This window comes from Schistocerca americana, chromosome 8 (assembly GCF_021461395.2).
Source record: "Schistocerca americana isolate TAMUIC-IGC-003095 chromosome 8, iqSchAmer2.1, whole genome shotgun sequence".
In the NCBI taxonomy this organism is placed as follows: domain Eukaryota; kingdom Metazoa; phylum Arthropoda; class Insecta; order Orthoptera; family Acrididae; genus Schistocerca; species Schistocerca americana.
In genome coordinates this window covers 523,623,198-523,647,284 of record NC_060126.1, presented here as the reverse complement: position 1 = coordinate 523,647,284, position 24,087 = coordinate 523,623,198, and the positions used below count along the sequence as shown (strand labels likewise).

At 43.5% G+C, this 24,087-nt stretch overlaps 1 protein-coding gene across 1 annotated transcript in view; it reads left to right on the top strand.

Moving 5' to 3' along the window:
• LOC124545961 overlaps window positions 1-24,087 on the top strand; it is a 252,720-nt gene that overhangs the window by 63,400 nt on the left and 165,233 nt on the right. Inside the window, exon 3 of the mRNA XM_047124926.1 lies at window positions 12,323-12,595. Coding sequence (XP_046980882.1) covers window positions 12,323-12,595 — 273 coding nt within the window. The remainder of the gene's footprint in view (window positions 1-12,322; window positions 12,596-24,087) is intronic.

Here is a 24,087-nt window from a genome sequence, read left to right as displayed (position 1 = left end):
AAAATCTTATAATTATAGCCTTTGCAGATTCTGAGAAAAATGTACATAAATTTTTAAAAAAACACAATTTTCATGAAATGCAATTTAAAGTTCAACCTAACGTTTTGTCTTAAGTCATCTCTTCGGAAGGCCCCAATTTTTACTCAAGTGCTCTTTCCCTTCAAGGCTTTTCTTCTGGTTTCTTGTTTCCTGCCTCCTTTCCTTTACCAGATCTTCAACTGACTTTTCAGCTGCAGAGAGGCGCTGTACGCATATCTTACAGCCTATCTCCACCCTCCCTACATTCCCATCATGAAATACAATTGCTGCATCACATTTTGGAATTCTGATAACTGTAGCATACGACAATATGTATCTGGTTTTCTATTGCATCTAAAATACAGCACATAGTCACAGATGATCTATAAATGACAGCCTTTATCCCGTGCAAATTTGTTTCAAAGTAATCAACAGAATGGTTGTTCACCGAGCTAGTACTGAAGTGTTGCTTCACAAAGTGCGGTGGGGTGGAAGGGTGATCGCGTCACACATTTAATTATTTTTCAGGCACTTCGGATGCTATTTCATCATTGAAACTTTGGAAACTTCTTGTCCATGAGTTCTACTAACAAACAAAAAATAAACTGCAAATTGACGTTTTCGGTAAGTTTATGGAAAGCTCCTCCCCCCTTTAAGGAGCATACCTTTCAACCGGCCCGTCGGAAACCTGGCCGGCCCTCCAGCCTCACGCGCTCTCAGGTTACCGCTCGTCAGCTGCAAAACACAACGCCCTTCCTTATACTTTTTTTTAGTAGGTGTGCCTTCTAACGACCACGATGTGTTTACAAAGAATGCGGTAGTTATTTTTTGGGGCTTTTTCTCGTCTTAGCAACAAGTTTCTCATCAACGCTTATGCCTAGCTCGGCACCAGATGCTCGTTTCTCACCTCCACACGTCCAAAGCATCACTACAGTTGTTTCGAGGAGATCTCACAATCAGTTTTGCTCGTCTTCCCGGTTGCATAACCACTGCCTCTAGGTCTGTTTTGATGTTGGTACATCACGGTGTCCTTGATTTCGGTTTTCTGACAAAGATCTAGAAGAAGCGTTTCGTTCATTTGGAATCATCCAGTCTTCTTACGTCCCCATAAAACCGAACTCTGCATTTGCGTAATGTTTTCTTTTTTAATTTTAGGATATATTTCTTACTTAAATTTTTATATATATTTATAATTTAGATTTAATACACTGACCAATATCTTTCACCCTCCTCTTTCTAATTCCGCGAGTGAATGGGCAGTTGGGTATGCTGAATAGAGGTCGCAGATAACTGGCCGGCCGGCCGCTGGTGGCCGAGCGGTTCTAGGCGCTTCAGTCTGGAACCGCGCGACCGCTACGGTCGCACGTTCGAATCCTGCCTCGGGCATGAATGTGTGTGATGTCCTTAGGTTGGTTAGGTTTAACTAGTTCTAAGTTCTAGGGGACTGATGACCTGAGATGTTAAGTCCCATAGTGCTTAGAGCCATTTGAACCATTTTTGATAACTGGCTGTGTTTTTTAGGAACTAACTCTGAGATACCAATTCTTGGGACAGGTCATGAGATTGTTTAAGTACAGAAGAGGAGTTTTTGTGTGCATGAGGAGCCTAGGAATCGGTGTTAGATTTGACGTGCCAGCTCATCAAACACTTTGCTTGACGGCAAGGTCCGCCTTTTGTTCAGGCGACAGACAGGAGATATCGGCAGACCGATCTGCCACACAAAGAGGCGCGTCTGTGGGGTGACGCGGCGCCGGTGCACGCTTTCGCTAAGAGCTAACGCGCCGCCTTTCTGCCGACCGACTCGACAACTCGAGCGGAAACACCTCAGACGGCTGGCTGGCTCCCAAAAAGCGCGGAGAAACCGTCCTCATCAAAATTGTGGCGCGTGTCTGCCAAACAGCCGAGGTATGGTACCTCAGATTCTCTGCTCCCACTTGTCTCTTTGTTGCTGTAGAGTTATTTGCTAAAAATACATACAGTTAGTTTCTTGATACGAAGTAAATCATTAGAATACTTCCTAAATAACGGCATTGTGTTTTTAGAAACTTAATAACATGAGAATCGATACAGATATAAATTTTCCGCATTGTTCTTCTCGTGTACTAATTTTTTTTAAGTGTGTTGATATCAACTGCATTACCGTGTTCGCCACGTGTTGCACCAGGTATCGACCGTCACGACCGCGCTACGTACACTCGCTTTCAACTCTGCAGTGGGTCACCTGCATACTCGCCGTCTCCGCACACTCTGATCCTGGACTTGTGACTCTCCGCCGCTACCCAGTTACAACCGTAAAATTCGTCGCTTGGTTCTTGTCAGGTACAAGTGAGCTCTCCCAGCGTAGAAAGGCGAGAAAATATTGTACACCAGTTCTCAAGCACACTGTAATCGAGGACTCGCGGCATTGCCACTGCATTAACAGCAGCTGGGCATGACGATTACCGATACAGTTATTGCTCGGTTCGGAGTGAATGGGGAGTCTCTACTAAGAGTCGCCAGAGGAAACTAATACAGCGCGCACATAAAAGCAGCAGCTTGATGTCTAAGGTATGCAACCCTCAACATTGCACTCGTATTTGCTTCCTTTCTACTGAACGCTCGTCACTTCTGTTCTGTCCCTCTTCCTTAATTTGCTACCAGTATCGTCCATTTTGAACGTCATCCAATATTCGAATCGGTCCTCTTTCTCACCATCCCTTCTCTGTATTTTTTCCTACGAATACTTGTCATTGCAGCATTTTCTTCATCAAATGCGGAATGCCTGACTTCTTGGTACTTCCAAAACCTTCTAAATTTAGTATTTTATTCTTAAAAAGGTTTCTTTCTGTTATTTCCGATTCTTTGATGCTATTTTCTAAATCTTTTCTTGTTTTTGTAATTCATGTTAAGTCGATTTCTTTTTCCCGGAGTACAGGAATGTTTGTTCGTTCACCTGTTCTCATTCTTTCGGTAGAGATGTCCAAAGAAGATCAGTCTTGAATTTTCCATTGCTTCTAATGTTTTCCCTACTTTTTTGCAGGTCTCCTCAGTACTTCTCTTTTTCTGATCATCTTTAATTTACCATGCATCCGTCTTTCAGGTACCTCTATTTTGCTCAGATTATAGTTCTTCGTTAAGCATTCACATGCGTACAGACACCACAGTCTTACCACTGTTGTGTACTGTTTTAGTTTTGTTTTTCTAGATATGCATTTGTAGTTGTAGATATATTTTGCCAAACCATATGCTCTTTCTATTTCATTAACTTCCGTACATGGAAAATTCTTCTAGTCCATCCAGCTACATATATAAATTTGCCCAAGATATTTAAATTTATTAGCTCGCTCTGCTTTACCTACTTGAATTTCTGTGTATTTTGGTTCATCTTTTTATGTCATAATTTTTTCAATTGTAAATTTGAGACCAATTCGAATTGCTGTTTTTTCCAGAAAATTTATTCGAGTAACTGCTTCTGTCAGATTTTTTGAAAGTATTGCGATATCGTCTACAAAAGCCGTGTAGTTTACCTTAATTCTATTTTTATTATAGTAAAGGCGATAAGCCGTCTCTTTGTCTAACAGTATTTCTTATCTAAAATAGCTGAGATACTTCTCCCATAAATTTAAATTTAGGTATCGTACTTCTTAAGAGTTTCACAAATTACTTACTAATTTTGCTCAACATACAATTCTCTACTGATTTTATCTGTTGTTTCTCATTCTACCGAATCAAATGCTTCCTCGAAATCAATGACTGATTTTGCAGGTTAACATTCTGTACCGAATTATTAAGTTAAAAATCTGTCCTGTGTAGGATCTTCCCTTTCGAAAACAACTGTAATATTCTCCCAGACGTTTGCCCGAAATTTCTCCAACTCTATTCCGGAGAATTTTTGATAATATTTTGTGCCGCATTGCGAAAGTGTCACTCCCTTGTAACTGTTGACATTTTGTTTGCCTCCCTTTCTACGTGACGGTGGATTAATGCTACTTTGATCTCTATTTCTGAAGGAATTAGCGCGCGCACACATATGAGCATATTTGTACAAGTATTCCTTGTCCGCGTCGGAGATGCGTTTTCTGGAATAATGGATTAGCCCGAAATGTTCCCTACACATAATTCGAACGACAACAAGAAGGCATTGCAAAAACACTAGAATAAAATCACAAATGATGGCACGAAAAAAGCATGTTTGTTGTTCTTTGAAAGTCTGTTGACTAAAGTGCGATATAATTCGTCAAGAGCTGATGCCGACAGTTTTCGATCTGAAAGACTTCGCTTCTATTTTCGCTTGTGGAGGCGAGTCTGTAAGCTCCTTTATAAACGCGAGCCGCAGTACTTAGAACTGATGCTTTCACCATTAAGTGTCCCGACTGAAGCGCGAAGTGGAACTGAAAGGCCTCATTCATTCACTCTGATCGTACGACACACCTTGAGTCCGTTCTTGTCGGCGAGGAGCCGCACAAACGAGTCTGCACGCCCGGTGACGGCGGCCCTGTTGCTGTTACTCCACTGATTACCAACACTGTTCTCCTAAACGTCTGACACTCGGACCACAGAGTGGAATGTAGTGGTTCTCAGGTCGACGTTACCACTGTTATTCGATCGGAGATGTTTACTAAATGTTACCAAACGTGAAAGAGACAGATTTGATTTTTGTTAGTGTCAAGGTCGAGTAACTTGCGTGCCTGCGTGCCTTGCTAATTACGCGCCAGTCAAAGCAGTGTACCAACTGAACTGCGATGTACTGCAGGCTCGGCAAGAGCGATGCATCAACTGCTCATCACTTACCACAACTGCTGCTCCTCGCTGCTCCGACCCCGATGACACATGCTGCAGCTACGCTTTTTAGGGTACAACGAAGAGGTGGGCACAGTGGAAGTAGTTACCCATTGAAATGATGTTGCCCGCATTATAAAGAAGATAGTTTTTACTAGCGAGGCGTACAGCTCTCTCATATTTAAGACATAAAAGATAAAACCGCTTCAGCTGCAAGTGCTGTATTTATATGCCCGACCGATTTCGCAGCATTTTAGCTGCATCATGAGGTGCAATCTCTACAAAGTGATAGATAAAAACTCATGCAAGGCAAGAAACCGTAACTACACGAGAAGATATACGGAATGAACTTACAAAATCAAGTCAGGCTCTGATCAAAAGAGACAATGGGATCATCGAGCGTTCATAGTCAGCAAGTTTTCGCTAAATAGTGGACGGCAATTATGTTGTTGTTGTTGTGGTCTTCAGTCCTGAGACTGGTTTGATGCAGCTCTCCATGCTACTCTATCCTGTGCAAGCTGCTTCATCTCCCAGTACCTACTGCAACCTACATCCTTCTGAATCTGCTTAGTGTATTCATCTCTTGGTCTCCCTCTACGATTTTTACCCTCCACGCTGCCCTCCAATGCTAAATTTGTGATCCCTTGATTCCTCAAAACATGTCCTACCAACCGATCCCTTCTTCTAGTCAAGTTGTGCCACAAACTTCTCTTCTCCCCAATCGTATTCAATACCTCCTCATTAGTTATGTGATCTAACCACCTTATCTTCAGCATTCTTCTGTAGCACCACATTTCGAAAGCTTCTATTCTCTTCTTGTCCATACTAGTTATCGTCCATGTTTCACTTCCATACATGGCTACATTCCATACAAATACTTTCAGAAACGACTTGCTGACACTTAAATCTATACTCGATGTTAACAAATTTCTCTTCATGAGAAACGATTTCCCTCCCATTGCCAGTCTACATTTTATATTCTCTCTACTTCGACCATCATCAGTTATTTTACTCCCTAAATAGCAAAACTCCTTTACTACTTTAAGTGTCTCATTTCCTAAACTAATTCCCTCAGCATCACCCGATTTAATTTGACTACATTCCATTATCCTCGTTTTGCTTTTGTTGATGTTCATCTTATATCCTCCTTTCAAGACACTGTCCATTCCGTTCAACTGCTCTTCCAAGTCCTTTGCTGTCTCTGACAGAATTACAATGTCATCGGCGAACCTCAAAGTTTTTACTTCTTCTCCATGAATTTTAATACCTACTCCGAATTTTTCTTTTGTTTCCTTTACTGCTTGCTCAATATACAGATTGAATAACATCGGGGAGAGGCTACAACCCTGTCTCACTCCTTTCCCAACCACTGCTTCCCTTTCATGCCCCTCGACTCTTATAACTGCCATCTGGTTTCTGTACAAATTGTAAATAGCCTTTCGCTCCCTGTATTTTACCCCTGCCACCTTTAGAATGTGAAAGAGAGTATTCCAGTCAACATTGTCAAAAGCTTTCTCTAAGTCTAACGTCAATTATAAATTAGCATAAAATAAAATAGAAAGCTCCCTTGATGCTAGAAAGGACAAGAGCTGAAATAGGAACATCCTAATTACAATCTATCTGGTACGTAAAATACTACTCAAGTCCACTCACCTTCAGTAACAGCATCTGGTGAGCTAACGGGCCCATAAATACCGAAAAAGTAGTTAGAAACTGAAGACTACTCGTGCTAAGCTTCAAAAAAATTTTTATTAAATTTTTTGCGAAATGAACCACAATTTAAAACTGAATAACTGGAGTTCTTACCAGCATGATTTTTAGTCCTTCTTAGGTAAATAAGAGACCGGTACTGCTTAATCTTACATAATCTCATAAATAATCAGATACGACCGGTTTCTGACCACTTTTTCGGTATACGACGACCTCTTAGCTCACCTGATACGGGTACTCAGGTTGTGTGGATTTTAGTAGTCCTTTACCTACAAGGTATTTTGTTATTAGGAAGTTCTTATTTTTAGCTATTGTCCTTTCTAGGTATCACGGAAGAGTTCTACGTTGTTGCAACTGATATCCGCTGCTTAGCGAAAAATAGTTGATTATGAACGCTGTGAACGCATTTCATGAGTATGTTGGTCTTGTACATCCTTTCATTTAGTTATGGTTTATTGCCTTACATGAGTTTCTGTCTATTACTTTGTACAGGTCGCACCTCATGATTCACTAAAATGGCCCGTAAAGTACTTAAAGCAGAATCGGTTTTATCTTCCAAATGATGTATCCAGGCTTTGGCTGCCCTGACTACAAGGTCCTCTACAATATAAAATTCCGTTTATCAGGTAAACGCAGTCACGCCTGGCACTTAATTCTGAGGGACTGACGTTGAACTCGGGCCACTGCGTTCCCACAGCAGCAGGGCCATGAACCCTGCTTAAACGAAATCGTGAACGCAGTATTTAGTAACGGGTACAGATTAAGAATTAGCCACAATGTAACAAAAGTGGTAACACCTTACGCACATCAACCTTTAAAGTGAAAAAAAATAATTGTAACTGCCATGTCGGAATTCTGATCGTTCTTATAAAACAGAATGTGTGCGACAACTAAGCAACACAAAAGAAAAAAGTGGAACTAAGTGCCAGAATCAGTAACCTATCTTGAAGTGGTTGCGTAACGATTAAACATCGCGAGCTACCGTCGTTGCAGATAATGTCACAGTCAAAATGATTCTCATTTACAGACAAACCTTACAGCCTAAAGGCCGTGTAACTGGTTTATATACGCGCACATCTAAATCCAGCTGTTAATCAGAACCTGTTCCGAACACTCACAAAATGTGCCTGGATTCCATTAGAAGCTATAAAAGTTCTTTAACAGAACAGTGTTTTAAAAAGCGATAATTAATACATCCGTACTCCACGTAAACTGGCCTTCCAGTGGCGACAGCCTGGGTGACCTGGAGAGCCTGTATACAAGGGGCGACCAAATAATTCTGTTCGAAGGCCGTAGCGTGAAGAAGTTGGTTAACTGGTTGTTGCACGTCTTCGTCCGACAGGAATCGCCGACCTTTCAAGGAGTTATTTGCGGGACCGAAGGTGTGATAATCTCACGGGGAGAGACCAGGACCATGCAACGGGCGCTCGAGTGTCTCCCAGTCGAGTGGGTGTGACTTCTGCGTTACGAGATTTGCGTTATGGGGACGTGCGTTATCACGAAGCAGCACATTAATCCCTTGCCTATAACTAGGTCAATAAAGGCCCCGGGATTAGACAACGTTCCTTTAGAACTACTGATAGCCTTGGGAGAGCTACCTTGACAAATCTCTACCATCTGATGAGCAACATGTACGAGACAGGCAAAATACACCCAGACTTCAAGAAGAATATAATAATTCCAATCTCAAAGAAAGCAAGTGTCGACAGATGTGACAATTACCGAACTGTCAATTTAATAAGCCACGGCTGCAAAATACTGACAAACTGTTTACAGACGAAAGGAAAAACTGGTAGAAGCTGACCTCGGGGAAGATCAGTTTGGATTCCGTAGAAACGTAACACGCGAGACAATACTGACGCCACGACCTATCTTAGAAGATAGATCAAGGAAAGGCAAACCTACGTTTCTAGCATATGTAGACGTAGAGAAAGCTTTTGACAATGTTGACTGGAACCCTCTCTTTCAGATTCTGAAGGTGGCAGAGTTAAAAGACAGGGAGCGAAAGGCTATTCACAATTTGTACAGGAACCAGACTGCAGTAGCCGGCCGGTGTGGTCGAGCGGTTCTAGGCGCTTCAGTCTGGAACCAGGAGACCGCTACGGTCGCAGGTTCGAATCCTGCCTCGGGAATGTATGTGTGATGTCCTTAGGTTAGTTAGGTTTAAGTAGTTCTAAGTTCTAGGGGACTGGTGACCTCATATGTTAAGTCCCATAGTGCTCAGAGCCATTTGAACCAGACTGCAGTCACATGAGTCGAGGGAACCGAAAGGAAAGCAGTGGTTCGGGAGGGAGTGAGACGGGGTTGTAGCCTATCCCCGATGTTATTCAATCTGTACATTGACGAAGCAGTAAAGGAAACAAAACAAAAACTGAGAATAGGAATTAAAATCCGTGGACAAAAAATAAGAACTCTGAGGTTTTACGATGACATTGTAGTTCTGTCAGAGGCAGCAAAGATCCTGGAAGAGCAGTTGAACGGAATGTACAGTGTCTTGAAAGGAAGATATAAGATGAACATCAACAAACGCAAAACGAGGATAATGGAATGTAGTCGAATTAAGTCGCGTGATGCTGAGGGAATGAGATTAGGAAATGAGACACTGAAAGTAGTAGATAAGTTTTGCTATCTGGGGAGCAAAATAACTGACGATGGTCGAAGTAGAGAGGATATAAAATGTAGACTGTCTATGGCAAGAAAAGTGTTTCTGAAGAAGTGAAATATGTTAACATGGAGTATAGATTTAAGTGTCAGGAAGCCTTTTCTAAAAGTATTTGTATTGAGTGTAGCCATGTATCGATGTGAAACTTGGACGACAAATAGTTTAGACGAGAGGAGAATAGAAAGTTTCGAAATGTGGTAATACAGAAGAATGCTGAAGATTGGATGGGTAGGTCACGTAACTAATGAGAAGGTACTTAACAGAACTGGGGAGAAGAGGAATTTGTGGCTGAACCTGACTAAAAGAAGGGATCGGTTGGCAGGACACGTTCTGAGGCATCAAGGGATCACCAATTTAGTATTGGAGGGTAGCGTGGAGGGTAAAAATCGTAGAGGGAGACCAAGAGATATTCAGAAGGATGTAGGCTGCAGTAGGTACTGGGGATGAAGAAGCTTGCACGGGATAGAGTAGCATGGAGAGCTGCATCAAACCAGTCTCTGGACTGAAGACAACAACAACAACAACAACAACAACAACAAGTTGTGGGTGCTTATATACCCGTATCGGAGTCGCGCTACGTTGCATATACGCTGCAGAAACGCCTTCAAGCAGCACATTTTTGATTGGTCCTTGTACTAGGGTCTGCAGCACTGTCCAAAAGTGTCAGCTGCCATGCATTCTACTGTAATACGCTTCCTGGTGGTTCTATAAACGTTTATTATTTTTTACGAATTTTAATTTACGAATTAATGATTCGATATTGACCAGCTATGTGCTACCGTAGGTAGCGCTCATAGGTGGCACGCCGCACCTAGCACACGTCCACCGCGGCGCTCGACACCTGAAGATGGACTTACAAAAGCCCGAAACCGGTCGTGTGTTAATAAAAGAACTTTACAACTGAAGCGGTATTTTCAGCCTCTGGCGTAGCGCTCAGTTGTGGATGTTCCTCCGACAGGATTGTTCGCAGTAGTTGGCCTCAAATCGGCGAGGCAGACAAGTCCACTTCTTCTTGCAGGGCTGCGACGTAGAAACAACACCGTGGAGGAAGCTGTCAAGCTCGACTAATATGTCCGTCAACCTGTTTCGTTGTTACAACGTATGGTACAGTACATGTTCGCGAATTGTACGACGATGTTTCAAGCACCGGTTTCACACATTCATTACTGTCGTGATAGCAAGCCCTATAGCTGTTGACATATTACTTCATGATAAATGTAAGGATGTAGAGGGTAGAGGCTTATCTCACGAGGGGTAAGATAGACACTGCCTACACGAGAATTAAAGAGACCTTTGGAGAAAAGAGAACCACTTGTATGAATATCAAGAGCTCAGATGGAAACCCAGTTCTAAGCAAAGAAGGGAAAGCAGAAAGGTGGATGGAGTATATAGAAGGTGTATACAGGGGCGATGTTCTTGAGGACAATATTATGGAAATGGAAGTGGAGGTAGATGAAGATGAAATAGGAGATACGATACTGCGTGAAGAGTTTGACAGAGCACTGAAAGACCTAAGTCGGAACAAGGCCCCGGGAGTAGACAACATTCCATTAGAACTACTGACAGCCTTGGGAGAGCCAGGCCTAACAAAACTCTACCATCTGGTGAGCAAGATGTATGAGACAGGCGAAATTCCCTCAGAATTCAAGAAGAATATAGTAATTCCAATCCCAAAGAACACAGGTGTTGAAAGTTGTGAAAATTATCGAACTATCAGTTTAATAAGCCACAGGTGCAAAATACTAACGCGGTTTACAGACGAATGGAAAAACTGGTAGAAGCTGACCTCAGGGAAGATCAGTTCGGATTCCGTAGAAATGTTTGAACACGTGAGGCAGTACTGACCCTACGTCTTATCTTAGAAGAAAGATTAAGGAAAGGCAAACCTACGTTTCTAGCATTTGTAGACTTAGAGAAAGGTTTTGACAATGTTGACTGGAATACTCTCTTTCAAATTCTGAAGGTGGCGGGGGTAAATAAGAGTCGAGGGACATGAAAGGGAAGCAGTGGTTGGGAAGGGAGTGAGACAGGCTTGTAGCCTCTCCCCGATGTTTTTCAATCTGTGTATTGAGCAAGCAGTAAATGAAACAACAGAAAAGTTCGGAGTAGGTATTAAAATCCATTGAGAAGAAATAAAAACTTTGAGATTTGCCGATGACATTGTAATTCTGTCAGAGACAGCAAAGGACTTGGAAGAGCAGTTGAGCGGAATGGGCAGTGTCTTGAAAGGAGGGTATAAGATGAACATCAACAAAAGCGAAACGAGGATAATGGAATGTAGTCGAATTAAGTCGCGTGATGCTGAGGGAATTAGATTAGGAAATGAGACAGTTAAAGTAGTAAAGGAGGTTTGCTATTTGGGGAGCAAAATAACTGATGATGGTCGAAGTAGAGAGGATATAAAATGTAGACTGGCAATGGGAAGGAAAGCGTTTCTGAAGAAGAGAAATTTGTTAAAATCGAGTATAGATTTAAGTATCAGGAAGGCATTTCTGAAAGTATTTGTATGGAGTGTAGCCATGTATGGAAGTGAAACATGGACGATAAATAGTTTGGACAAGAAGAGAATAGAAGCTTTCGAAATGTGGTGCTACAGAAGAATGATGAAGATAAGGTGGGTAGATCACGTAACTAATGAGGAGGTATTGAATAGGATTGGGGAGAAGAGACGTTTGTGGCACAACTTGACAAGAAGAAGGGATCGGTTGGTAGGACATGTTTTGAGGCATCAAGGGATCACCAGTTTAGCATTGGAGGGCAGCGTGGAGGGTAAAAATCGTAGAGGGAGACCAAGAGATGAATACACTAAACAGATTCAGAAGGATGTAGGTTGCAGTAGGTACTGGGAGATGAAGAAGCTTGCACAGGATATAGTAGTATGGAGAGCTGCATCAAACCAGTCTCAGGACTGAAGACCACACCAACAACAAGAAATCTGCTCGAAATTACTCATGTGATGATAACAGCTTTTGCTTCACCTTTTCGCCTTCACACTGCTGTTGATCAAGTTTTTAGCGACAGTGACTTATCCGGACACACAACAGGGGACGGTATTGAGCCTCGGTGTACAAGACATGCCTTGTTGTCGTTATAGTTATTCTGTCCCGCGCCTTTCGGATACGCTAATGTAGGAACAGAGCGGTGCGGCGGCTACAGCCGTGTGTCCGTCGGCAGGTGCTGCTGCTGGAGGCGGGCGTCGAGGAGCCGGAGGTGGCGGAGGTGCCGGCGATGGCGCCGCTGCTGCAGAACAGCAACCTGGACTGGCGCTACCGCACGCAGCCGGACGGGCGCGCGTGCAAGGCACGCCGCGGCCGTTCCTGCGGCTGGGCGCGCGGCAAGGTCATGGGCGGCTCCTCCGCCATCAACTACATGATCTACGCGCGCGGACACCCCAGGGACTACGACGAGTGGGAGCAGAAGGGCAACGACGGCTGGGGCTACCAGAGCGTGAGTACCGGGCCACTAACCCCCACCTAACGTGACGTCACTCTCTGCGCAGCTCGTAGTGCAAAACCTGATCACTAGAAAGAGAGCACCTTGTCCGCAAAGAACGCTACAGGGGCGACTCCTCAAGTGCTATTGCAATTGGAGGAAGGATCACCACTTGTTCGTCTGCACGCACAATGGATGAGCCTAGGATAAGCATGTCCGATGATCCTCAATATTTATAAAATATCGATTCTGGGACTTTGCGCATCGATGTTTCAATATCGACCGTGAAACCCTTTAACATCGATGTTTAAGGCAGAATAACCTCTTCGATGTTGGCCAAAAGCTACAGGCTGTTGGCACCACTGTCAATAACTTTTTCGCCATTTAAACGACTAGTTTTCGGAACACAGCTTCATTCTAGAAACATCTCCCAGGCTGTGGCTAAGCCATGTCTCCGCAATATCCTTTCTTCCAGAAGTGCTAGTACTGCAAGGTTCGCAGGAGAGCTGCTGTAAAGTTTGGAAGGTAGGAGACGAGGTACTGGCGGAATTAAAGCTGTGAGTACCGGGCGTGAGTCGTCCTTGGGTAGCTCAGTCGGTAGAGCACTTGCCTGCGAAAGGCAAAGGTCCCGAGTTCGAGTCTCGGTCCGGCACACAGTTTTAATCTGCCCGGAAGTTTCACAACTTCGCCAACTCACAACCAGGCTCTTGCCTTCAACCTAGGCCTTGAGTCTCGTAACGCATACACACAGACTGAAGTCACTAATGAAAATTTGTACCGTGGCCAGAATTCCAACCCGAGCCTCGTGCTCACTAGGCAGACGCGCTGACCCCTGCGCCACCCTGGCACGGTGGAGTGGCTCTGCACAGCTGCAAAGGCTACGCTAGCACTCCTCTCTCCTCAGTCCAAATTCTCATTCACCTCTGAACCCACTTGGTATTCCACTAAAAACGAACAGCATTCCAGAGGCTCTTCAACTGAACTGGTATACATTTCAGCATCAAATCTCTCTGGAGACATATAGCTTTATTGGATTAAAGCACCTATGCCTGGGTTTGAGGCACGATCCCCCGTTTCGTTCGATTCTGAAGTGCTATTCCGACACACCTGGGGAGCATACGCAATGCTGTTCAAGTTTAGGGGAATACCGGACGGGCTCATCAGTGAATAGGAATTTGGACTGAGGAGGGAGGCATGCCAGGCTAGTCTGTGCAGCTGTGAAAAGCCAATGTACTAGGGTGGCGTGGCGGTTAGCGCAACTCCCTGGTGAGCAGGAGACCTGGGTTCAAATCCGAGCCTCGGGACAAATTTTCGTTCGTCTTTTCAGTCTGCATATACACATCATAGATATTTGAGACTTTAAACGGTTTCTGGAGCCATATACTTTCATTTTATGTCTCATAACATGCATGCCAGTAGTTAAAGGGGTGCAAATAGCACGCGTAAGAAGAAGTCGTATATCTTCTTTTGCCCATATGCCAAATTTCGTAGCAAAGAGGTCTGTTGAAAAGACAAACTGCCTGGACTTATTACTGGAGCGGAGAATTTTGTGAAATAGGCTAAAAAAACTGTAATATCAAATGACGAGGTAAAAAAAGAACCAGAACTCAAACTAATTCAAAAAGTATTCAGTAACAGAAATCAACTTTCACTTTTACAGCAGCGTCCGGTGATTAATATCATTAAAAGCCGTGATAATACATCACCTACACTAATAGCCGCAGATCTGAGAGATAGTGATGTACTGGGGCCTACAAAGGTGTCCCAGAAAGAACGGTCACATTCACAGATATGGCAGGAACGTTCATTCCGACAAAAACAGTTCAATAAACATGGTTTCTGAGACCCATGATCGCTCCTGTCATATCCTTGAATACTGGCCACTTTTTTCTGAGACACTCTAGAGAAGTGTCTACTCGCGAAATTTACAGAGAAAAGTAAGTTGAAGCAGTACAGTAATGCCAGTAACTAATACGTTGAATATCAAAACCTCCGGCATGCAACCAATACAGGCTACTGAAGAGGAATTACACAATAGAAATAAAAAACGTGCTTACTACTAGCTGGTCACCTTAAGATATTAGCCATATCAACGATGCTCGATACCAGATTCCTGAACATAAACTTTCAAGATGTTTTGGCCTGTTCTAAGGCGATCGAAACCATCAAGCATTGCCTTGCAGCTGTTGAAATGGCTGTCAGTGTAAATGAGCTACATTTTTGTGTATTGCAGGAAAAGAGAGATACTAAATTTAATTTATGGGGTGAACGGAATACTTTTTAAACAGGAGCAGAAGAGGACCTACCATCACAATTCAGTTTTTACCTGAAAGATAGTTTTGCAGATGATGAAATCATATCACCGCTAGTAACTATCCAAAGTTACAAAAACTGCACAGAAATATTCGAGCTGTTTAGCTACATCGTCACTTTCTGAAAGACTTCTGAAAAGCGGGATATGCTCTCTGTCAACAAGGCAACAGACCGAAGGGGAAACTTCATTAAATATGAACACTGAATAAATTCTCAACTTCCAAGATCGCTAAAATCGTTTATTCATATAGATGACCGGTTTTGGCATTTGTCTGTTGCCATCTTCGGATCTGTAGAAGATGTGGCCCAAAATGCTAGGATACAGGATGCTAGGATAGCACCACGCATAATTATGTCAAAAATTTACAGTACATGAAATAGCATCATTACATTATCTCCTCTGTCTGCACAATAAGTGGTGCTATGCAATGGATGTCCGTGTTGGCATCGTGAGCTACTCTGAAAGTAGTCAGGTCAGTTTTAAAATAACAGCTACGTACTCACACATTATTGCGCCGATTACAAGTGCTCACATTCATCACCACTTCCCAACTGGCAGATCCCAGCGTGAACGTTCTTAGTGATGTGTAAGTACATACACCACATGGCGCAGTGGTAGAACAAATCCATACTGTCATCTCACATCATCTTAACGCCAACCTTACTATCATAACATATAGCCAAGGCAGTATTCTATATTTTCAAAAAAACTGTCTGTAAACCAGTGTGCAACATTCATAAAACGTAACATTCTTCATAATTCTCTACCAAATTTTCCTTTATACAAAATCATAAGCAATACGACAGTCTATAACCACTCAAAAAATCAGCTAATGTACAGATAGTGGCAGCATATACAGGTTGATTTTAGTAGATCCAACAATAGCTCTACGTCTGCAGACACACACTGATATTTCATCAAGAATACATGCAAGTTATGTGTACCAACAATGGAGATATTTCGCATTTGTGCTTTTGTTGTCAATTGCGATGTTTACTTGAGCTCATCCATGACAACACAATACTCGAGGTCTTGGTGGAATGTTAAATAGATAGATCACGGGTTTAATAAGAACTATTGCAACTCCACGTGACAGAATAGCACATGACACGCCAAACAATGGAAGAGAATTCACCTGGACATCGGGTGATGAGACCACACGTAGACGTTGGGAAGTGAGATCTCACCTAGACGACGAGTAACGGACGGTAGTAAATAATCTCTTATAAACGGCATATCTTTTAACAAATATATTATTATTTATTTATTTTCCCATGTTCTCTTCTTTGTGTAATTTTTGCCTTTGATTCCAAGTAATTCAGAATGGAACAAAAATAATAAAGATTATGTTACTAGATATACACGATGGTACATTAGCATCCAGGGAGAATATCTAATGAATACGATAAGTATCACATACAGATATCTATGAATGATTAGCAACATTAGATCACGGATCATTTTACAAGTATTCGTAACGCTAGATCATGCGCTCAGTTTAGAGCGGCTACGATCCCACATCGTGTAATAAATGTACTTTGGTTATATTAAACACTGGAAGAGTGTTCACTTAGTATCGGGTGATAACATTGCTCTTCGGCGTTAGACGACGAGATTCCACCAAGACCTTGAGTAACGTGTTGTCATGGATGAGCTCAAGTAAACATCGCAATTGACAACAAAAGCACAAATGCGAAATATCTCCATTGTTGGTACACGTAACTTGAATGTATTCTTGATGAAATATCATACCTGTGTCTGCAGACATCGAGCTATTGCTGGATGTATTAAAATCAACCTGTGTATGTTACCGCTATCTGTACATTAGCTGATTTTTTGAGTATTGCTTACGATTTTGTATAAAGGAAAATTTGGTAAGGAATTATGAAAAATGTCTATAAAATGTCTTTACGAACTTTCTAAAATCATATAAAAAGGTTTACGTACAAATTACGTTTTATGAATGTTGCACACTGGTTTACAAACAGTTTTTTTTAAATATATAGAATACTGACTTGGCTATACGTAACGATAATAATGTTGTCATATATAATAGTAGATCCATACCTTAATATGACGTGAAATGATAGTATCGATTTGTTCTACCGATGTGAACACTTGTAATCGGCGCAATAATGTGTGTGTACATAGCTGTTATTTTAAAACTGTCGTGCCTGCTTCTAGAGTAGCTCGAGATACCAACATGGACATCCATTGTATAGCACCACTTACTGTGCAGCTGGAGGAGATTATGTAATGATGTAAGCATAGGTATGTTGCTATTTCATGTATTGTAAAATTCTGACATGATATGGTGCTATGTTAGTAGCTGTATCCTATCGTTTTCGGCTGCATCTTTTGCGGATCCGAATATGGCAACAGAGAATTGCAAAAATCGGTCATCTATATGATTTTTGCGATCTTGGCAGTTGAGAATTTATTCAGTTTTTATAATACTACAGATCGACGCCACGCTGACGCCATCAGAAGTGTATATCATTAAAATGGCTTTTAGCCGCTTTAAATGAAGTGTTGTGACACCTGTAATGATAATTGTTGTTGTATTTATAGATTAATAAAAATGATGTCAGATGTATTTGTATGCTGCTTTAAAAGCTATTCTAGAAATTCATAATTTAAATCGATATTTTGTGGTCGATTATTATCAGCCATCGATGATCAGACTTAGAAGAAGAAATCAAAATCAGCATCTATGATCTGCTAGCATCGCACATCCCTAGGCTGGACTCTAACTAAGGAGCAGAAGATTTATGATGCAATAGGCTACAGAGTTTGCAGATTGAGGGAGAGGTAACGGCAGACTAAGAATTATTCTGAAATGTTTTTGGGAGAACATTTGTTGTCTCGTGTGTGCGGCTTTACTGTGGGAAAATGAAAGTTACTCCGAGCATCCGAAGTTGATTGAATATAATTTGACAGACAGGATGAAGAATTTGAGCTGGTTCATCAAACGTAAGGGCATATTCAGGACGAGTTTTTCAGAATGCCAGAGAACACTGGAGAGCAGACATATTCCTGCCTGGAGGACTCTGCTGCTACAGCTGGTGTGGTGCACTGCACTGTCTGCTGGAAAGTTGCTCAGGATTTTGGTTGTGAGCGTAAGCAGTCAGAGTCACTGCTGTCAGATGTCAGGTCCAGCTCAGTCCGGCCACAGCCTTCATGTAAACAACATCTGCCACCTAGGTGTGCAGAGTGAAAACTACGAGTCACTTGAAGCCACACACCTCTTGGTAATGAAACACGATAATGTACCTCAGCAAAAGTCCACCTCTTACTTTCCCATACGCTTGAGAGTAATGAACAATGCTGAGGTCATCATTAACAGAATGGACATTTTAATAATTTATTTTCATTCTTGGTGTGTAACGAAAATCTGTTAGGTATTTCGGTTCACTTCAAATACTTACTAAGTAATTTTGTAAAGGCTAACTTCCATTAATTTGGCTGCAACCCAGAATAGACGAATTTTGTGGAAATAAAAATAATCATCATTCGCTTCAGTCACATAGCTGCATCTGCCGCACGTATTTCTTTATTTACACTGACTGCAAATGCCACACATTTTTCCGATTGTCACATAAATCAATATATCAAAAAAGTTTTTCACCACTTGTGTATCTACAGATGTCCGGGCTTAGATTTTACAGGAGCATACAATGCTAACGATAACCCACTAAAATCTAAATTAACAACTTTACTGTTAAAAGAAAGCAAAACCAAAACGCAGGCAGTTTGTTCGAAACCACGCATCTCTGAAATGGAAACCTGGTGCTTGGTAAATGGGAGGAGCAAAGCAAACAGCACAGTGCAGTCGATGAGAAAGGAAAATGGGCAAACAGAGAGGAAAAAGGAGTGTCGGTGCGGCAGGAAGAGTAAAGAATACGATGGCTGGGGAGGGGGGGGGGGGGGGGGGGGAGAGAGAGAGAGAGTGGGAAGTGGGTCAGGGTGAGAGCAAGGGGCGCCCCCAAACGCCAGCACTGACACCTACCTATCTGGTCCCCACCATGACACCATGATAACCAGACTCTAGAAAAGGATAAACAAAATGGGACAAAAGATCAGACAAAACACAAGGAAAAGGGAGGTTAACCTGGCTGTTGTGGAGGCAAAGTCAAAGGTCTGCCTAACCAACGCCAACAATAATCGAAAGACTCCAATTCCAGAAGGAAATCTGGGTACTTAAATTTGGAAAAAAAACACTTTTCGAAGGAATCTGAGAATGGGTGTAACCATGCAACGTTCATCCACTAATACCCAGGGAAGAAAGATGGGAGAGCGTAATTAGTGTGAAGTGCCAAAAGGCGGGGGTAGTTCAACAGAATATGGACCACAATGAAGGGACCCTGTGAATACAAAGGGGGGAGGGGGAGGTCATTGTGGAGTAAAGAACCATGGGTCAACCTCGTAAGGCCAACATAAAGATGGCAGGGGATACTAGATATCCCGCAGTAGAGGTGGTGGGAAGAACATCAAATGGTGGGAGTCCCATTACAGCCCATTAGTAAACAAACTGAGCAAAAAGGAAGATGGAAATCTGCCTCAGAGGTGGTTGTCCTCCCCCCCTCCTTGCTCGCCCAGACGATCGACAAGCTCCTTGTACAGGATAACCACGTGGCTGGGAAACCAAATGAAATCATTCGGACAAGCAGGATGGCCAAAACTGGTTAGAAGGTCGTGAATGGCAGAGAGAAAATGGTGGTGGGAAAATACTGAGCGATAGCATGAAAGCCACTGATGAAATCCATACATAACAAAACTCGAGTGAGGGAGGACTGTTTCGTAAGGCAGAGGGCCCAAGCAGTAGGTTTCTGCAGTAAACACCCCACATGTGGCAGGCAAGATATGGTGTTCTGTGCCACCTGAAGATGTTAAAGCATATCCCATGTGATTGGCAGAGTCAGAACTATTAATATAAAAAGCAATAGCATACGGAAATTCCTGCAAGAGTGGGCAGTACAACCAATGGAACACCGCTTGAGCAATGAAGGCTTTCTGAGCCCAGAAGAGATCCATCCAAATCTGGGGCCAAGGAACTAACCAAGGGGGAAGGGGTGTTTGGGAGAACAGGACAAACAGGGAAGATGAAATCAGGGCAGAGAGAAGCGAGGTTGGGCCCAACCAGTAAACCCACCTCAATGGGGCAGTAGGTGGTTGACTTCCCAAAGGCACAAAAAGAACAGAATAAAGAGCAGATGGCGATGGCAGGGAAACCAGGAGCTGGGACCACCGAACTGAAAGTAGAGGTCCCAGTGTGAAGCAGGAGACTATTGACAGTAGTCGTGTTAAAGGAACCAGTAGCCGAAGATACCACGATGGTGGACAGGATCCAAGAGGAGCAGTGTGGAAAGGGCAGCTGAGCCATTAATTTGTTGACAACCATAGTCCAGATAAGATAGAACTATGGTCCAATAAATGCAGAAAAGAGTTGAATGATCTTTGTAACAGGTGTGGGCAAGAAATCTAAGGACATGGAGTTTATGGAGACTGCCAATCTTCAGAGGGCGGATATGGGCCAACCAAGTAAGCCTATTGTCAAAAAGAAATGGAACTGGAAGACCAGGGCAAAGCTCCAGATCAGGATGGACCATATTTTGACGACAGAGATGCACCAAACGTGATTTATAGGGAACTGAAAATCGTGTGAGAGTAACCACATGGATGGCAACATGGAGCTGTTGCTCCACAGAGGTCACCGAGAGGGAACTAGTCCAGGTTCAGAAATCATCAACATACAGAGCACAGGTGAGTGATGGTCCGATGGAGGACATGAGTCCATTAATAGCAACACAAAAAAGGAGCACATTTAATACCAAGCCCTGTGGAGCCAATTCTACTGGATCTGCCGAGAGCTGCAATGTTGTCAACCCAAATTCGGAGTGACTGGCGGGCTCGGAACTGGCGAAATGGGGCCTGAATAGTGGGAAGAGGAGAGGCCCAGAAGTTCAGCCAGAAGAAGTTCAGCCAGAAGAAGTTCAGCCACAGGAAGTTCCCATTCAGAGAAAGGCTCATTGTAGGTTTCTGCCGGACAAGTGATAAAACATAACTGGGAAGTTTCAGACTGCTGATTCTGAAGGAGGAAGGGAGCTGTATAGGAGGCTGATACCATGGTATCGCAAAATGAGTCGCAAGGTATTCTGCGAGAAGCAATGGACCCATATAAAGACCACCTGGAAGGCGAAGGCTCGGGATGGAAGACTGCCATCGGCAAACTTGGAGGGTAAGGAGTGTAACCCATACCTGTAATGAAGGACAAAAGAACCTAGAGAGGAGGCCAAGCATTCCTAAAACACTTGCTTACTCTGTTTAATTATGTAATGGGCCTTGGCATGAAAACGTTTAAAAGTAATAAGACTGGTGTAGCACAGGTGCCAGTTAAGGCATTGCAAGGGCCGACGGCGACGACAGATGGTGTTGACAACGGCTGTGCTCCACCATGAGACCAAACAGTGGCGAAAGGAGCCCATCAAACTGGGTATGGCAAATTCCCATGGCGCGAATAATTATATCGGGCGTCACGGTTGACTTCATCAATACAACCTGAAAAGATGGGGTAAACATGACCTGAAAGGTATACAGAGGTCAATTAGCGCAATGGGAAGCCCAGTGGGCTAACCTGACCATTAGAAGGCGGGAAGGGAAGAGAGAACCACCAGGAAGTGGTTACTTATCGCAGAGGTAGTTGTGCATTGTGCAGCGGCCAGTATAATGAAGGGAAAATGGGAGAAGTCAGCGAAAAATTATGGCAGAGAAAGTTCCATAAATGACGCTGAAATGGGTAGGGCAACTATCATTAAGAAAGCACCAAGTCATGGTCTATGAGGAGACCCCGACTAGAAGAAAAAGCACAACCACACAAGGGAGGAGGAATGAAGGTGGTAGTTGTTGTAGGAGGGAAGTTGGGGTAGCAGGCATAGATGGCCTGTTGGGAGAGAGACAGAAATTGCAAATACTGACTGCAGATTCCAAGTGGACCCAAACAGCAACTGCTTCCAGTTTCGTATGAAGGGATCCATATACTAACAAAGTCAGTTCGGAACAATGTGTAGACCCACTGGAAGCCCTCAAAGGCTGACCCAGTTCTGACAGAAGGTGCAGAACTCTCAAAGGGAAGACAAGTGAACATCAGTAAAATGAGATTCCTGGAGAATGACACACGCTGTAGAGTGAAAGGAAATAAGGTATTGTAGCTCTGGAAACTGACTGTTGTATCCATTACAATTCCACTAAATAAGCACGGAATTAAGATTCAAATAGGAGGTGAACGGGCCAAAATGGGTCACACTCCTGGGACCCATCTGTCACCAATAAGAACTGGGTGACATCCATACACATGACGTCTGACTCAGGTTGTGTGGGGCAGTCAGCACCTCTGGGAGCAGCAGAGGGGCCTTGGGACTTATGTTTCTTCTTCTTCTCCTCTGTAGGTCGAGAAGGGCAAGGTCTGGAGAGAACAGGCTTCAGCGATCATGGGTCACATAGACTGTGGTTCCCACAGTCACTTGTGGCAGGAGGCCTCTGGTCAGGGAGAGACCAGGGGGAGGGGTCCTGGGATGGGGCCCCATCACCAGCAGACATCGAAGAATAGGGGGAGGGACACCTGGAGTGAAAGGTGGTGAGAGCCACTGGGGAGGGGGAGAGGAGAGGCGGCGGGACTGGAGCAAGGAGAACGAAGGAGGAAGGAAAGGACGTAAAAGAGGCAAAGTTAGATGTCACGGACACAGGGGGAAGATGGTCATAATTCTGATAAACCTCAGTGTAGGACAAACAATCAAGGAACGTATACTCCTGTATCTTCCTTTACTTCTTATAAACCGGACACTCTGGTGAGTATGGAGAATGATGGTAGTGACAATTGACAAACACGGATGATAGAACACAAGGGCTCCCCACATGAAGTGGGTGTCCATATTCACTGCACACAGGATGCGCTGTACAGCAGGAATACATCTGTCTGAAACGCAAACACCGAAAACACTTCGTGGGTGCTGGGATGTACAGCTTCATTTTACACTGATAATAAATAACCCTGACCTTCTCTGAGAGGATGTACTCGTCAAATGCCGGAATACAGGCGCTTGTATCAATGCAGTTCTGCTTACGGATATCATGTACACGCCAAACAAAATGAATGGCCTGGAGTTTCTCACCAGTTTGAGGAAGAAGTCTCTATGAAAAATGGCTTCCTGAACCATTCAAATACTTGTGGGGTGTAGTGGACACCAGGACGTCGCCGAGACGGTCACAGTCTTGAAATGCAGCAGATTGGATGCCAGAAAAAGTTCTTATCAACAGCGATACTGAGCACATCTTACTCGGAGAGTCCACTTCATCAAACTTGCTTTCAATAGTTTCTGGTGATGATGCAAGTATTCACGTCAGTCCTAGTGCAGACCAGGAAGTGGGGAAAGGCTTTCACTGCAAGCCAGTGAGGCTGGCTCTCCTCCTACGGTGTAGTCAGGGAAGGGAAGGCCACAGGGTTATTTAGAAGCAGCATTAAAATATCCATTATCAACTTAAGAGACAGCCAGTATTCCGAAATTTAATGGGTTTCAGGTGGAAAGCGTCCGCCCTGATACTACTCGCTTTGATCAGGGGTTCTCCTCATGGGCACCATCCTGCCACAGCAAGAACAGTCTGGCATAGTGGCTGTTGGTGGGAATTCTGATGCTCCCGAATGACAAGCAACCACTCCTAAGAGTATGTAGGGAGGTATCAGCTCGGATACCAGAAGTGTGATCCCTGTGTTTGCGGGAGAGACGGGGTCAACCAAGAGGGTACATAACGCCGTCACCACATGGACTGGCTACCATGCTGGCTAACTAGAGACAAAAGACAATGGCGTCAAGAAATGATGGAGGCGGCGGTAAGGTCACACACCGAAAACGCTACGTTTGTTCACACTACAAAGATAACATTTTAAAGGGGGATCTCAAATACCAAAAGGGGACGAAAATGCTGGAGGACAGGTGAGAAATAAAAGCAAGAGGAACAAAAATGGGAAGAAATACCAGAAACCAGGAGGATATCCGAGCCGACGTAAGCAGTTACACCGAGAGAGCGGAAGCAGGCGGCACAAGGGAAGGAGCGAGTACAGGGAGCGAGGGCGATGAAGAAAATGCAGCCCTGGAAGGAAGAAAGTGCTTCAATAGCTTGGGCGATGTGTACGCCACGC